The 14,695-nt window shown below is 40.2% G+C and overlaps 1 protein-coding gene across 2 annotated transcripts; it reads right to left on the bottom strand.

Moving 5' to 3' along the window:
• Nucleotides 1-6,299: 6,299 nt before the first annotated feature.
• Nucleotides 6,300-14,311, bottom strand: ak1 (adenylate kinase 1). 2 transcript variants are annotated; one of them, XM_076757887.1, is made up of 7 exons: nucleotides 14,203-14,311; nucleotides 9,068-9,105; nucleotides 8,297-8,332; nucleotides 8,017-8,180; nucleotides 7,432-7,548; nucleotides 7,160-7,351; nucleotides 6,300-7,070 (listed from the first exon to the last, which is right to left on the bottom strand). In XM_076757887.1, exons 2-7 carry the CDS (start codon nucleotides 9,072-9,074, stop codon nucleotides 7,005-7,007), a joined length of 582 nt encoding a protein of 193 aa, XP_076614002.1. In that variant the 5' UTR covers nucleotides 9,075-9,105; nucleotides 14,203-14,311; the 3' UTR covers nucleotides 6,300-7,004. The 2 variants fall into 2 exon arrangements, with proteins under 2 accessions (XP_076614002.1, XP_076614001.1); XM_076757886.1 differs by lacking the exons at nucleotides 9,068-9,105; nucleotides 14,203-14,311 and adding an exon at nucleotides 8,442-8,559.
• Between the last annotated feature and the right edge of the window lie 384 nt (nucleotides 14,312-14,695).

Below are 14,695 nucleotides of genomic sequence, written 5' to 3' on the forward strand. Positions count from 1 at the left end.
TATCATTGTTGTCAGACATGTTAGATTCATTTTAATCACAGGCTCAGTATCATTTCAAGCCTCTCACATATAAAGTAGTTGGGCTACAGTTAACAGAAAATGTTGTGTGTGTGTGTGTGTAAGTTTGTACATTTTGCAGACCTGTTTCATTTATAAACCTTTTATTTAAATTCCACACAGTAACCTATTTGAAGGGTGAGCAGGAAACGTCAAGGGAAAGACTACCTCTTTTGCTTGGTTTTGTTGTGTTCCTTTCTTTTCAGTGGCTGTATCATTATTATCTGTTAAAATGTAATCGTGATGTGTCATCTAAGTGCGTGTGAGGTGTAGGCCTCCCCTTCTGTCTGGTTAGAATGGGACTGTGATGTGGCTAACTACATAAATACAATAATACTGCGAAATAGACCCCCAGAGAACACAAATGTACGTGCATGTTTGCAGAACCTAACTGACATCTGCTACACATCACAGTGTAACATGTCTCTTTGCTGATACTGATTAGAACATCCAGTTCAATGAGTATATTGTAGTTATAGTCTCATGCTTTCACCACAACAAGGTTCAGATGTTCGAAAGGGATAGTTTTTTTTCCCTCTCATCTATATATCTCCAGATAGATTAGTCCAAGCTGTCCTGAGCTGTTGCCATGGTTTCGAGGTGCATCTCTGTGAAAGAAAAATGCTCATTTCCGATATGTTCTTAATTTTCCATTTGTTGACATGCACCTGTTCGCATACTCAAATCTAATTTTGTTATACAGAAGTGAGTTTTTGTATGCCTCAGGGAGGCAATTTCAGTGTGATTACAGTGCTAATATGGAAATTATTCTCCTATTATCAGCTAAAGGTCAGTGCTATATTTTATGGTCCATAGCCCCACTTACAAACTTGATGCATATTTAAATATACTACCAAGTCCATTTTAGTGAACATTATTTGTCTATATTCAATTGTGGGGGAAGCAACAAGTGCCATAATATGATTAATGTGTAAATAAAATGAAGTTCTTTTGTTCAAAGGTCTGACTTTCTTGTTAGCTTTAAATTACTACTTCAACACGTGCAAGAATGTTTCTGTTCACACACAAACCTACGATATCTGAAATGTGTCTGAATTTGTGCTATGCAAACAACATATAGCTATTTAAGGCACTTCATTATTATTTTCCTCACTTTTTACCAGTCATGCACAAGTAATTGATGCATATTTTCTAAGACATCAGCTGGAAACCAAACAACAGCTGTCACCATATTGAATGTCAGTGTAAGGCGCTTAATTCTTTAATTTCTATGTATGTATGTCTATGTATATATGTGTAATTTCTATGCATATTCAATTGGGATTAACTTAAAGTGGACCCTTCAAGTAAAGGACCAGTATGTAGGATTTAGTGGCATCTAGTGGTGAGGTCTCAGATTGCAACCAAGTGAATACCGCTCACCTCACCCCTCCCATTTCAAGCATGTAAGAGACCCTACAGTGGCCGCGAAACGTGCAAAAAAACAAGGTGGTGCAACATGGCGCACACAGTGGAAGTGATCATACACTAATGAAAACTTACTTATGAATATTACATTCAATTTCTGCCATATTTTGCCCCCAAATTTTACACACTGCCCCTTTAAATTAGACTGAGCCATTTAGCTTGGACCTTTGAATTTTACATTTCTCTGCCCTATGTAATCACTGTGATTGCTGTTGCTGAGGTGTAAAAGCAAAGGGGCCTATTATTAACATGTCCTCATTGGTCCACACAGACCTGATATTTTTGGCTGTCACCATTTTTCTTAGGCTAAGTGGACTGGAAGCTTGAGTGACACCACATGCTTCATGTACCTCATGATTTATTTGTTAAGTCTGTTTCACTTGCACTTTTATCTATTCAGAAATTTTTCCATGTCAGCTAAGCATAAAAACTTTTTTGCTGTTATTTTGGCTTTTTTTTTTTTTTTTCGAAATGCCACTCAGGGTTTTTTATGTACTAATTGGGTAAACACACAGAAACAGGTGAGTGGAAACATTCTTTTTAAGGCAGCAGGCACAACAGGCCTTTTCACAGCAGACATTTTGACATAGCAGGAAAAGCAATGGTGACACAAATTTCATTAACAATGCATCAGTTCTATCAAGTGTCCCAGTTAGCCATCACACACAATACAAGAAGCCTGGAATCAGCTCAGCTAAATGGAATGCAGTCATTTTTAGCACTGTATTGTAAATCAATCACCTGTCCTTTTCCTGCTGACATGCCAAAATGTCTGCTGTGGAAACGGACCTAAAATAGTGGAAAACAACTGGAATTCAGCCATCATTGTTATTTCAGCCATCTTATAATTAAGACCTGTGTTTTTGTGACATGCTAAAATGTTTTACTTGAAATAGGTCTATCAAGCTCAGTGTGCACATGCCCTCACAGTCTTGAGAGGAGGTCTAATCAACCAGAATAAGTGACAGCACGGTGTGGGGATTGCGTGTCTGTCACTGAAAGTCAGAACCACAATTACAAAAGAGATTTATGTGTTTACATTGAACTCACTGGGTGTTACTAGTGGCATATGTTGTGAACTCTATAATCTGCCTAACCCCTCACTGGCAGCTCTGGGGGATTTAGAAATTTTTCAAATAATGTTTCACATCATATTTTGTGTCCACATGTGAAAAAGTATTTTGGTCTTTGTCATGGGTTAATTAGTTTGTTCTGATGAAAGCTAAAAAAGAGAAAAGGCAAAAGCTCCTCATGGAGGCACAGCATTTGTCTTTGGCTACTGCACCACTCGGAGATTGGGAGGAAAAATAGACTGGAACAAAGAGTAGACACAACATCCTTTAATGTACTGAACAGACTCAGAGGAGTCATCATTCCATCAAATCAACTCTCCCCACAAAGTCTGTTGGAACAGCAGAGGAGGAACAGGAGAAAAGAAAAACACACATACAGACTAGACTTCAACAATGCCGCAACAGCATTTGGATAGCAAACAAAATTTCACAAACTGCAACTCTGTCAATCACTTTCTGTTTTGGCGCCGTGTGTGTGTGTGTGTCATGTGTTGCATTAAAAGCAATACTGGCACACAACAGGAGACCAGAAACAAGCTCCATCCTCTCCCATTCGCTCTTCAGTGAGAAAAGCCGGTCAAGCTATTTTCAGTTAAATTTGGTCCTAATCCTGATATTAAAATAAGTTGAAAGGAGTGTTTGAAGTGAAGCCTATCTCCTCTCTCAGATATGGACTTTGTGATTCAGGAACATATTGTACCTGCACATCACAGGAAGGTAGTGCAGTTGGAAGACATAACAAAAACTGCTTGTTACAGATTTTGTGCAGGCAAGTCACAAATATGGTAAATACCAGTCTGAAGGTGACACTGTAGGCCTGCAAAGTAATGTGAAACCTTGTCAAAATATAAAGTGATGGCTCTGTTTTGAGCACTTTATTTGTATTATCCACCAGGACAGTTGTAATCTGACAAACAGATCAATGTTTCTTCCATCTTCAATTCAATTAAGCAGTAAACCACATGATTTAAATCTTAGCTTATCGTTCACATGCACAAGATACTTTAAACGAACATATCTGCCTCAGTGATTTTAATTGAGATTAATTTGCACTTGAACTGTAGACACTCAACGGGCCCAACCTAGTTAATCCGTGATTGCAAATCGCACAAGCTTAATGACTAATTGGACTAATTGGTAAGTTAAAGTGCTAAAATCCCTCAGTGCATTAGCAGCAGTCGTACATAGAGCCTTGTTTTCTGAGACTAGTTGATATTCTGCCCATTGACTCTGTGAACTTGCCTTGACCTCGTTCCTTCAGGCAGCGTGAACAAAGAAATGCACATGGAATACTACACTACAGCAAGTAGAGACAATTTTACTGTACTTGTACTCTGTGTTACTTAAATGATTGCAATCCTCTAGTAGCTGACATGGCTTGGATTTAGAGGCACAGGCTATGCCACGGTTGGCTTTCATTTAAGGTACTCCATCACATCTGAGACCAGCCAAAAGACACTTCTACAGTAGCACTCTCCTTCAATGGCTTTCCTTTTTATTGGAGCCTACCCCTAACTCTGCACCCCCACCCATGAGTAGTGTTTCAATAACAGGAAACAATCGGCCATCGTCTTTCATCACAGGTTGACGTTGGTTCCCGCACGGTGCCACTGGGTCTCTGTGGTGCCAGCCAGCCATTCCGCCACAATACATAGAGAGAGGAGTGAGAGAGAATCAAGTGTATACGCCAGCTTTCTCGTTTCCTTATCGTCCTCTAAGGGGGGATCTGACGCATGGCTTTGCAGCGGTCATATCCGAGACTGATGCTAGACGAACAGAAGCCTGTCAGCCTTGCAAAGTCATTGAATGTACATCTGCAATCCCATAGGCAGCCAATTGACAGGGCCTTCATTATAGAAACATCCCATTTGAAAAATCGTATCTGGCTTTTGAATGTAATTCAAGGTTTTTGCTGGAGGTGCAGTTAGGATTCAGTTAATTGGTTAATTTTACACTAGAGCCACTAAGCCCCATGTAATTGTCTGTGACAGTCTAAAAAGGGGGTTATTTTCTCAGCAAGCTAGCCATGTTTAAAGCTGTGAAGGTCCCTGTATCGCCCATGGATGGATAACTGACTGGTAAGCCCCATGATTCCCATGAAAGACTGCATGACCAGGTTACATTCAGCCAGGCAGCCTTTCTTTGGAATTCATTACCTACTTATGGAGTTAATTTTGGGGGTACTGGCTTTTTTAATTTAGCACAGTGATCAGACAGCAGAAACAAAGGCACTGTGTATGCATGCATACATGTATCCATATAATATGCATACAAAGAGCATGTTTTTTTTTTTGAGCTGCTATATTCCACAGTACATTTTCCACCTGATTTATTTTAGTATTACCAGCCTAATTGAGAAAGTTGATACCAAACCGGTGTGTGATATTCATAGCTGGTTGCACATTACCCCTTATAATTATGTCAGACTCTATAGCTACACTTAGCACACACAATTATGTAGGTGCATGCTCATTTTAGGCTCATTTTATCGGTCTTGGTGGAGGCCTTATGCAGACTGTTACATCTGCAAATTGGCAATTTTCTTCTGAACCCATTTCTATACTCACTAAACCCTGTTTCAAGGATTTAACTATTAGTGCTGCAGGTAGGTGGAACATGCACTAGGCTTTTTCCATGTGGCCGATTATTCCGTTACCCAAACTTAATGCACTGATGTAGTGTTTTTGAGAGATCAAGAACTGAACATATATCTTGCCTGTCATTTATTGTAGGGCCTTTACATTGCTGTTGTATTTTTATTTGATCATGCAGGCAAGATGACTAGATGTAGTGAGGTTTGAGATGACAGTTCCATATCATACCAAATTAAAAATGGTGTAGCTCAGTGCTGTCTGGATTACTACCACAGGAGCTCAGACATTTTCAAAATGGACGCATAGAGGTTTCAAATAAATTGTGTTGAATGCTCAAATGCTCTGCACTTGGTAGTCCAAGGGGTCATCTTCAAACTTAGTTCATACTGGCTGAAGTTACTCCCTGAAGTCCAGGACTGTGGAGACTCGTAGCTTCCTCTCTCCCCCACATTCACAGACATGTGTGTCCTTCTTTCTCACTCTGCTGTACGTGATAAAGACCACTGCCACCTCCTTTCATCCCCTTTGTTTTGCACCTTTATGAGGTAAGAGCGGCATTCCAAGCATTCAAGCCTCATCCTCGATGACTTTATGAAAGTGCTTACGGACGCCTCTTCTTGATTGACTTTCCGATAGACACATCCTGTCCCCCCTCAGAAGCCGTTTTCCTCTTCCTAATCCCTACAGCGCAGAGTCATGATCAGAGCTCTCCTTGGAGGGTTGTCCGGATACCTGTTGCAGTGTTTGCTTGGCCAGCTGGATGTGTGTGTGTGTATGTGTTTGTGTGTGTGCGTGTTTGTGCGTGTCTGTGTGTGAGGAAGGTGAGAGGTAAAGGAAGACCTGCTGATCATCACAGGCTCAAAGGAAAAGTTATAATAACAGTGGTGAACTATGGCTGCAGCTGTGTGTCCTGCATCCTGTTGTGTCTACATGCTCCAGCACCTTGACCATGTTATTTTAAAAAAAAAAGTTTCCTTTTTCAACTGCGAAGCATTGTCCAAGTCCCTTGTTTATGTGTGTGTCTATGCGGTTTTCCAGGATTATGCATAATATATTCTTGAATAGCAGTGATAGATTGCATGTCATAAGAAGTGCACCTTTTAAATATTCAAACACTGGCACCACCAATGAACTAATTTCAAATATATATGTTTTTCTCTTACACTTTAATGTTCTTTTCGTTACATATACCATTTGATAGACACTCATGTTGCATGTGTACATCTTAATGAAAAAAATAGAATGTATCTGTGCTTTAAATATAAGTTGTAAATATATGAAGTCCGTAATGGTTGAGAAAAGTGATTAAAAAATTCTGTCAAAGTACATGTATGCAGAGTTTCACCAGTTTGTCCACAGTGGCTGATCTCTGCCATTGTTCAATGGCACAATCAAAACGTAGGCTATTATTTTCCCATGAATCTGGACTCCATAGGGAACAAGAGGGGAAAAGTGCAGGTTTGCCCCAGAGTGAGCATGGTGCCTTAGAGGCTGGGAGATGGTTGACACATCCTCTGTAGAGTCATGTCATTTGTAAACATCCACATACATGTTCAGCACAGAAACAAGACTTTATATAAAGAAACAAATAGATTTGTTGATGCTGCTTTAAGCAGATTCATTGTTGTGTGAGCTTAAAACTGTAGAGTCCTATTGCTGCAGTAGGAGTAGAGTTAAGGCATCTTTGATCCTTAATGGCCTTCAGTATTTTTAACCAAAATGAGTGGGAGGAGTATTATTTCTGTTGTTGTTCATGTTTTTGTCCTTATGAAACCAACTCTGAGAAAATAATAAACAAAATAAAAATAAAACAACAACAACCAGACACAGCTCATCCAGTTATGTTGTTTTACTACAGTGCATCAATAGCTTTACAGACTTGGCCGAAGACCTCGTCCACTTGCAGCTCAGAGTCGACCTGGGCAAAGCAAGATGACACAAAGTGTGAGAATATATGCACATATATATCATTTATTCAGTTTTGTCCATCGCAGCTGTTGTACTCACCTTCCGGACAATGCCACGGCTCTCATAAAAGGCAATGACTGGCTCGGTTGCTTTGTAATACAAGTCCAGGCGCTTCTTGATGGTCTCCTCGTTGTCATCAGAACGGCCGCTGGTCTCGCCGCGCTTCATAAGCCTCTTGACCATGGTCTCTGCTTTTGCGTCGACGTACAGCAGCAGGCAGGGTTTGCCGATCTGAGACCAAAGACAGTTTGCTGGTTTAAATTTTTTTCTTTGTTGCGGGGATGAATTACAGACCAGCATCTCATGCCTACCTTCTTCTCAAACTCCTCGCCCTGCTTCACCTCACGGGGGTAGCCATCAATAAGGAAGCCCTTGGAGACATCAGCCTTGGCGATCATGGCGTCCTTAATCATGTCTAAGACTGTGTCCTGAAAGCACACCCAAGACATTATGATCAACCTTCACAATGATACAGCATTTCTGGTAGAAAATACACTCAAGTGCCAGTTTATTATACTGACAGGTGTTCCTGTTATTTTGTCCTCCCCATTAATATCAGTGAGGATAGGGTCAATAACAGGAGCACCTCTCTGTATAATGCAATGCAATTCAACAGCACCACAAGCTACATCCCCCAAAATGACCATAAAGTTCAGTCAGTGCCTCTTTAAGACAGTTTCAACAAAAACTGAACCTTCTAGCCTTCGTGACAGTTGGATTTTTTGTAGGACTGTTGTATTAGACTGCATTAGTTTTTAACTCCAGTGTCGGTATACCCAATAAACTGGCAACTATATTAGCATGCATTGTAAGAACATACATATTTCCGACTCATCTGTGCACACATTTTTTTTTTTGAAAGTTATTAAATTAAATGATAGGTCCCAGTCTCTTACCAGGGGCACAAGCTCTCCCTTCTGCATGATGGCCTGGAGCTGTTTGCCCCTCTCAGAGCCAGAAGCCACCTCAGCACGGAGCAGGTCCCCAGATGACAGGTGGGTGTAGCCATACTTTGCAACTACCTTCTCACACTGGGTGCCCTTTCCAGAGCCAGGCCCACCTGCAAAAGGAAGACAAAAAACATCAGTATAGCATGAAGGGGACTAGCTGTCAGTAGTTAACTGTGTTGTGTGGTGCAAAAATGAGTCAAAATTCAGTGAGCGTGAGTGTACTCACCCACAACAAAGATGATCTTGGCATCTTTAATTTTGTCTAAAACGAGCACGAACAAAAGAGGTGTATGAGCACATACGTGTGATATGGAAAAGTTCTTCGAGCCAAAAATAAAAAGTTAAACAAGTAAAATACTTTTGTAACAAACCATCTCGATCTCCATAGTCAGATGCGGAGGAAAGGCATTCAGCAGAATCAGCGGTACACATATTTCCCATGTTTTAGGTTGCAGAGCACAGTGTCGCCTGGTCAACTGGACTGTTTTGACTGTGCTTGCTTTGCCGGAGGTTTGTACTAGTATTCAGTGTTGCCATGGCAACTGTTGTCACCTAATAATGTTACATAGCCAGGTATAACAGTTCACAGGGAACCACAGAAAAAGTCTGAGTTATAAATCTAACAAATGAGAAAGGAAATTGACAAGGAAACACAAGATTTTGACTTTACCTATGCTGTATGGTAATGTGAGCAACTATATCATATGACAGTTGCATTATTTCACATGGTGGTTTTGTTAATTGAATTGAACATCGTACTGATCTATTTCTTTAAATAAATATGGAATAGCACATCTAAGTGCAGTATTTTGTTCTGTGAGCAATGTTAAATGTAAGACTCTACTGTATTCTCAAAAATCACCAAAAGAGGGCAGTAGAGTCTAAGAAAACAGTCTGCCTCTGCCTCGTTTTAACACCCAAGATTAACAATAAAAATACAACTTAACATTTTCATTATTGATCATCATTCATCAGTCTTACGTGGTATATTATTTACCTGCCATTGTGTTGCTTTAGATGAGTGTCTTCCTCAAACTTGAAGACAGAAAAGGACAGAAGAGGAAGTCAGATCACTGTAGCAGACATTTTGACGAAGACAGAAAGTCTAGTAGAATTTGAATGAGGTCACACTTTATTCAGTGAGTCCACTGTGTGGTAAACTGACATTCTGTATATAGTGAAGGGTTCATTTTGAGGGGTTAATGTCAGGATAGATTGATGTTTTTATCATTTGATATTTTATCAAATATGAACTTGGGCTCTCCAAATAAATTGCTTCCCACTGTGAATTCTAAAAAATACTCAGTTGTTTATTTTTACCTGTATTCAAGGTCATGCAGTTATTTCCACAAAAGCATTTCGTTTAAATGTTGCATAGCGATGTCATGTATTCAAAGAATCAGTATTCAATGAAAATTCTCTATTTGTACAGTGTATATTGTGAAATACAGTAACATTATCCACTGTTACCAAGAAACCCACTTCTCTGGCAGCATCCTGCTCTTTGTGGACTGGGTACCCTTCAGTTCCAGGCCTGTTAATTCATGCTGTGAAGTTTTTCACCTCCCACACATTTGTAGAAGTAGCTGCAGTGCTAATAGTATTAGTATTGCTGGTAATGCTATTGTCTGTATTCACATATACATCTCTCCATTTAAAGGATGAGTAATACTATTTTTGTAATGTAAATCAAATGGTAAAATGTTGCTATATATTTAACCATGTTGGGTTGCACCCTTTAACAGCAATTCAATTATTGCAGTAGAATAAACAGTAGAAGCTTCTGATTGAAGCAACAGGGTTCGCTTAGTGCTGCCAGTTAAGGACAAGACTACATCAATTCTAGTCCCTCAACATTTGATCTGCTCAGGAAATGCCTATGAGCTCTGTACTAACAGAACTGAATATATCTAAAGAAGACAACAGCCACACGGCTTCCTGTTTACACTTCTCTTTTAGCTGACTAAAAGACAGAAGAATGAGGAAGGAGATCGAGGGAGCCACTGGTTCTGGCATGTCTGAATAGATATCTTTAACTAGCTGCTTGCCGGTGTCAGGTGTCACAGCTTGAAAATAGGTGCATCTGAAAGAACTGTCTCAGTAGGTGTTGCCTTTGCCAAAATGACCAAATATTCTTGCATGTACTTGCAAATTGGATTTTGCCTTTACTGAAAGTCTGTTGTCTGTTTTGCATGTATTTGAAGTAAATCTAATATCTTCGTTACAGCTTCTACTCACTGATGTTTGAAGTTATTTGGATTTGGAATGCAACCTTATGTCACCTGTAATGTGCAGCATACTGTCTATATCTACTATTATGTTACAGTGATATTCATCTTCCCATACAGTTTTGCATTCGGCAGTTTTGCCTGTTGTATTTGCTTGCAACCCAGTTACTCACATCACACGCACGTGTCCACTGTGGTAATCAAGTAACCTGAGAAGTTGCTGGTCTGAAGTTTGTGAACCCAGTTTTGTGACTAAGGCAAAGGGCCACTTTCTTAGGTTACGTGGTGAGGTCCAAGCTTAGATTTACAACCCTGGTGCCAAAAAAGTTGGAACGCTTTTAACATAAGTAAAACAGAATGTGGTAATTTGCTAATTCCTTTTGACATTTACTTAGTTGACAACAGTACAAAGACAAGTTGGGACAGGAGTGTTACTGCAGGAATATGGGAGCTCATATATCAAGCAGCACTCAGCCCATTCATAAACAGATGTTGCAAGTTCAAAAAAAAGTTCATATATAAATAAGTAAAATGTTGATGAAAGTAAGGAAATTTAATTCAAAGAGATATCCACATAAACAAGCAACATGCAGATATAAGACATTATCTCATATAAAGCGGATTGAATGCCAATGAAAGAATAACCTCCTAAATTTAAGTGGAAAATATATGGAAGCGCATAAAAAATACTATACTAATGATACTAAAACAAGCACAATTAAGATATGCAGTGGTAATTACAGTAAAATGAAACACCATAAACTAGTCATAGAAAGAGGAAATATGAAAATGAAGCAATCACTTAAAAGCTGCACTGGAGTCTGCAGATCTCACACAAAGATGAGGGACGGTAACCGAAAACGTACGCTCACCCTTAATGTAATGGACGACCAGTGCAATGATGCTAAAATTGGAGTGATATGACAGGACCCCCTTGATTTAGTTAATAGTCTGGCTGCTGAGTTATGCAGTTATGAGAGTAAGTGAGAGTTCAAACAGGTAGAAAGAGAGTTTAATGGTTTCAAGGCATGTATGACATTTTCTGCAACATTATGTTGCATTATGTTTTATCTTGGAAATCTTTCTTAATCTACTAAAACAAACTTGGATGATATTTCTGGCATGCTGCTCAGAGGATAATAGTGGCTATCAGAAGTTCTGTTTTGTTGCTCTTAAACTGTGGGAAGTTAGCTGCCATCCAGTCCTGGACACTGGATAAACAGAGTGCAGTCTGGTTAGATTGTTCATTTTGTGTGGTTAAAAGTAAGGTATAACTGTGTATCATCAGCATAATGGTGAAGCAAGATGTGTTGCCAAATGCCAAAGAGGTCACACATGCAGTAAGAATAAAACTGGTCCCAGAATAGCTCCTTGTGGCATTCCACAGGAGATGCTAGCTGCTGATCATTGAAAAAATCCCGCTGGAAACAAAACATTTCCTGTTTTCTAGGTGAGAGGAGAACCATTCCAGTGCAGCTCCAGTCATTCCTGCACATTTCCTCAGTCAGGCACACATCCAGAGATAAGGAACCTGTTTATAATATTGAGCAGATAAGGTGCAATGGCCTCCATCATCTCTTTGAAAAGTTAAGTGGGGAGAAGTGGCAATGATGTCATGCCCAAATGTGACTCAGTGTCAAGGTCATGTTGTGACTTGGGAATAAAGCAATTCAATAATTCCAATTTAGGGCTGGGGATATCCACAGATGATGCAGGAGGACATAAATGTGCTCTAATGTTATTGATCTTTGCTATTATTGTTATTATAAGGTTGCAAGAAATCTTTTAATGATTAATAATCCAATTGATTTCCATTTTGAGTATAGTCGTGGAAAAATGTTGATTTATACAGATAATAAAAAACAAAGTAGATAAAACAACATACATATATTTTAATTTGTCTTTCTGTGAAGACTTATTTTCTAAATTTCTAAGTTTGATGGGTGACCCTATAAACTGCCTATTTTATTTAGCCCAACTTTACAAGAGATACAAATGGGGGAGAGACATTAGATTTAATAAGACTTCAGTATGACCTTGTGACAATGTGGCACATGCCTCCTATTCAAACACGATAGTGCTAGATTGATAACTAGGCTTGAAGGAATGTTGGGGATTATAAAGGTGGCATTAATTATTTTACTGTGGCACTGCAGCAGAGGTTATACTATACTGCACATGGTTCAAATGACATATATATATACACATATGTGTCAACAGCTAATTTCCTGGTTCACCATGAAGATCTACATTAGCAGAGTATACACCAGTGCTGCAAATGCTATCAGCTTGTTCTCTGCCTGTGCAACACTCCTCAGTACTGGTCGTGCTGCTTCTCAGGTGTCCAGTTTTATGTCAGCGGACGTTAACCCTGTGGTCTGTGTAAATGTCACTTGGAGGATGGCATCTGAGTCAGCACAGAGCCTGTTTGGGAATCCCTCTCTGGCCTATTATGGTGCCATCGTCTGGGTCCCCTGCTTCTTTGGCATGTCAGACGTGTCCCGGTTCAAATATGGTGCAAACAACGTGACTCTCACTGTGGGAACTGCACTGAATCCTGCATGGAATTATGGAATGAAACCCACCATGCATTACATTACATGCATCACATGGCTTTGCTGCAGTGTGATTGTGTTGTGTGTGATGTGTACCAAAGCAGGCTGTATCAGTGCTGGAAATGTGGCAAGATGTTTGAACTGGACTTTATCATTTGTGAGCAAAGCTCTATGAATGTTGCACTTAGATTGGCTCCATGTTGTTTCTCCTTAAAATGCATGACTTTCTTACGACCACATACATAATGTAATACCATGCAACTGAGTGTGCTAAGTCAGAATGTATTAGAGATCCTGATACATGCAGACACATTTTAACATGTGATTTTTTGTAATTCTATCCTTGAATTGAAATATGGAGATGCTGGACTCACCGCAACCCCCACCCCAACGTTAGGCCATCTCGCCTGTCCCACCCTCCTGTCTTATTACTGTTTTTTAACATTCAGCCCAGCTAAAAAAAGACTCAGTCAGTCTGCAGCTGTTAGGGGATAGCATGTCAACCATTCTGAAAAATCACATGGGGATGACGCTTTCACTGACTGCTCCTAGAAGAAAACAGGGGTGAAGACAATGTACAGAGCACATGATCCATTAGTTCATTCTCTCCGTGTACCGTTTGTTACCAAGGCACCCTGCAAATTAATTGAGCGTACTGTCCCTTTAAGGGAGAACAGGGGACCCTTTGACGTCAGTGCAGTAGGAGATATTCCGTGATGTTTGTGAAAGGATGGAGCGAGATCACTTTGGTGTTAGCTGTGGCTGTTGTGGACGTGTTTGTGTTCCAATTTTCAAGCTTTGGCTCACTTGAATGTGCAGCACTCCACTCACAGGAATCAATAGTACTCAGCCCCTAATCAGATGTTAATGACTATTTCTGGGGCTAGAAGCATGGTAGTGCAATTAAAGAGCTAGAGCAGCTTGTATGAAAATGGCCTTTAATGGGTTTAGATGGAGGATAATGTAAACATGTTGGTGAAGGCAAACCGTCTGCAATGAAATGTCTGAGCGAATGTGTGGAGGAAAAAATAAGAAAGGCAAGACATATTTTTTAGCACAATTAAGATGTCCTTTGAGTGGCATCAGTGTGAATGACAGATAAGAGCTATGTGCCTTTGCACTATGTAGAAATGCCAGATCTTATGGCCATGTCAACCATTTTAAACAGTGTGACTAACCAGTGACAGTTCACCATTACAGTCTGTTATTCTCACTCTCCATCCCATCAAAACAGCCCTGCCCACACTCCTTCTCCCTGACATTTCCTCATTCGTCTGACAAAGTTAGACCCAGTCCCTGTCATTTCATGCTCGCTCTTCCTCTATGGAGCCTTTGTCCTCTGTACTGACCTCTCTTTCGCGCTGTGGCTCTAGATCCCAGTGCAAGGGGCTGCTGTCCCTGGATCCCCGTGTGTGTGTGTGTCTGCACAGTTCCTGCTGCACGGCAGCCCTCCCTCCCCTATGCTATGCCTTTTTATAGCTCAGCTGAGCCTGCTCAGCACCGTTGCATTCTGGGTAAGAGGGAGGAAGAACACATAAGCACAGGGAGGGAGGGAGAGACGGACGGGAGGAGGTAGGGGTGAAATTAGAAGCAGAGAGACAAGGAGGGGGGCTTTGGCAGAATGTATGACTATTCGTTCAGATGTTTGTTTTGAACTTAAAATTTGGTGCTTGTGAATATTGGAAAGTGGAAATATTACGTCAAGCATGGGTGTAGGTGTCATGATCACATATGTGTCATAACTGAGATATGTGCTTGGAAAGTGCTCCATTTGTCAATGAAAAACAAAAGCTAAATAAACATCTTTGTGTTTTAATGAATTATTTACATTCCTGCTGAATC

The sequence above is a fragment of the Chaetodon auriga genome, chromosome 19 (genome assembly GCF_051107435.1).
Source record: "Chaetodon auriga isolate fChaAug3 chromosome 19, fChaAug3.hap1, whole genome shotgun sequence".
NCBI classification, from domain to species: Eukaryota; Metazoa; Chordata; class Actinopteri; order Chaetodontiformes; family Chaetodontidae; genus Chaetodon; species Chaetodon auriga.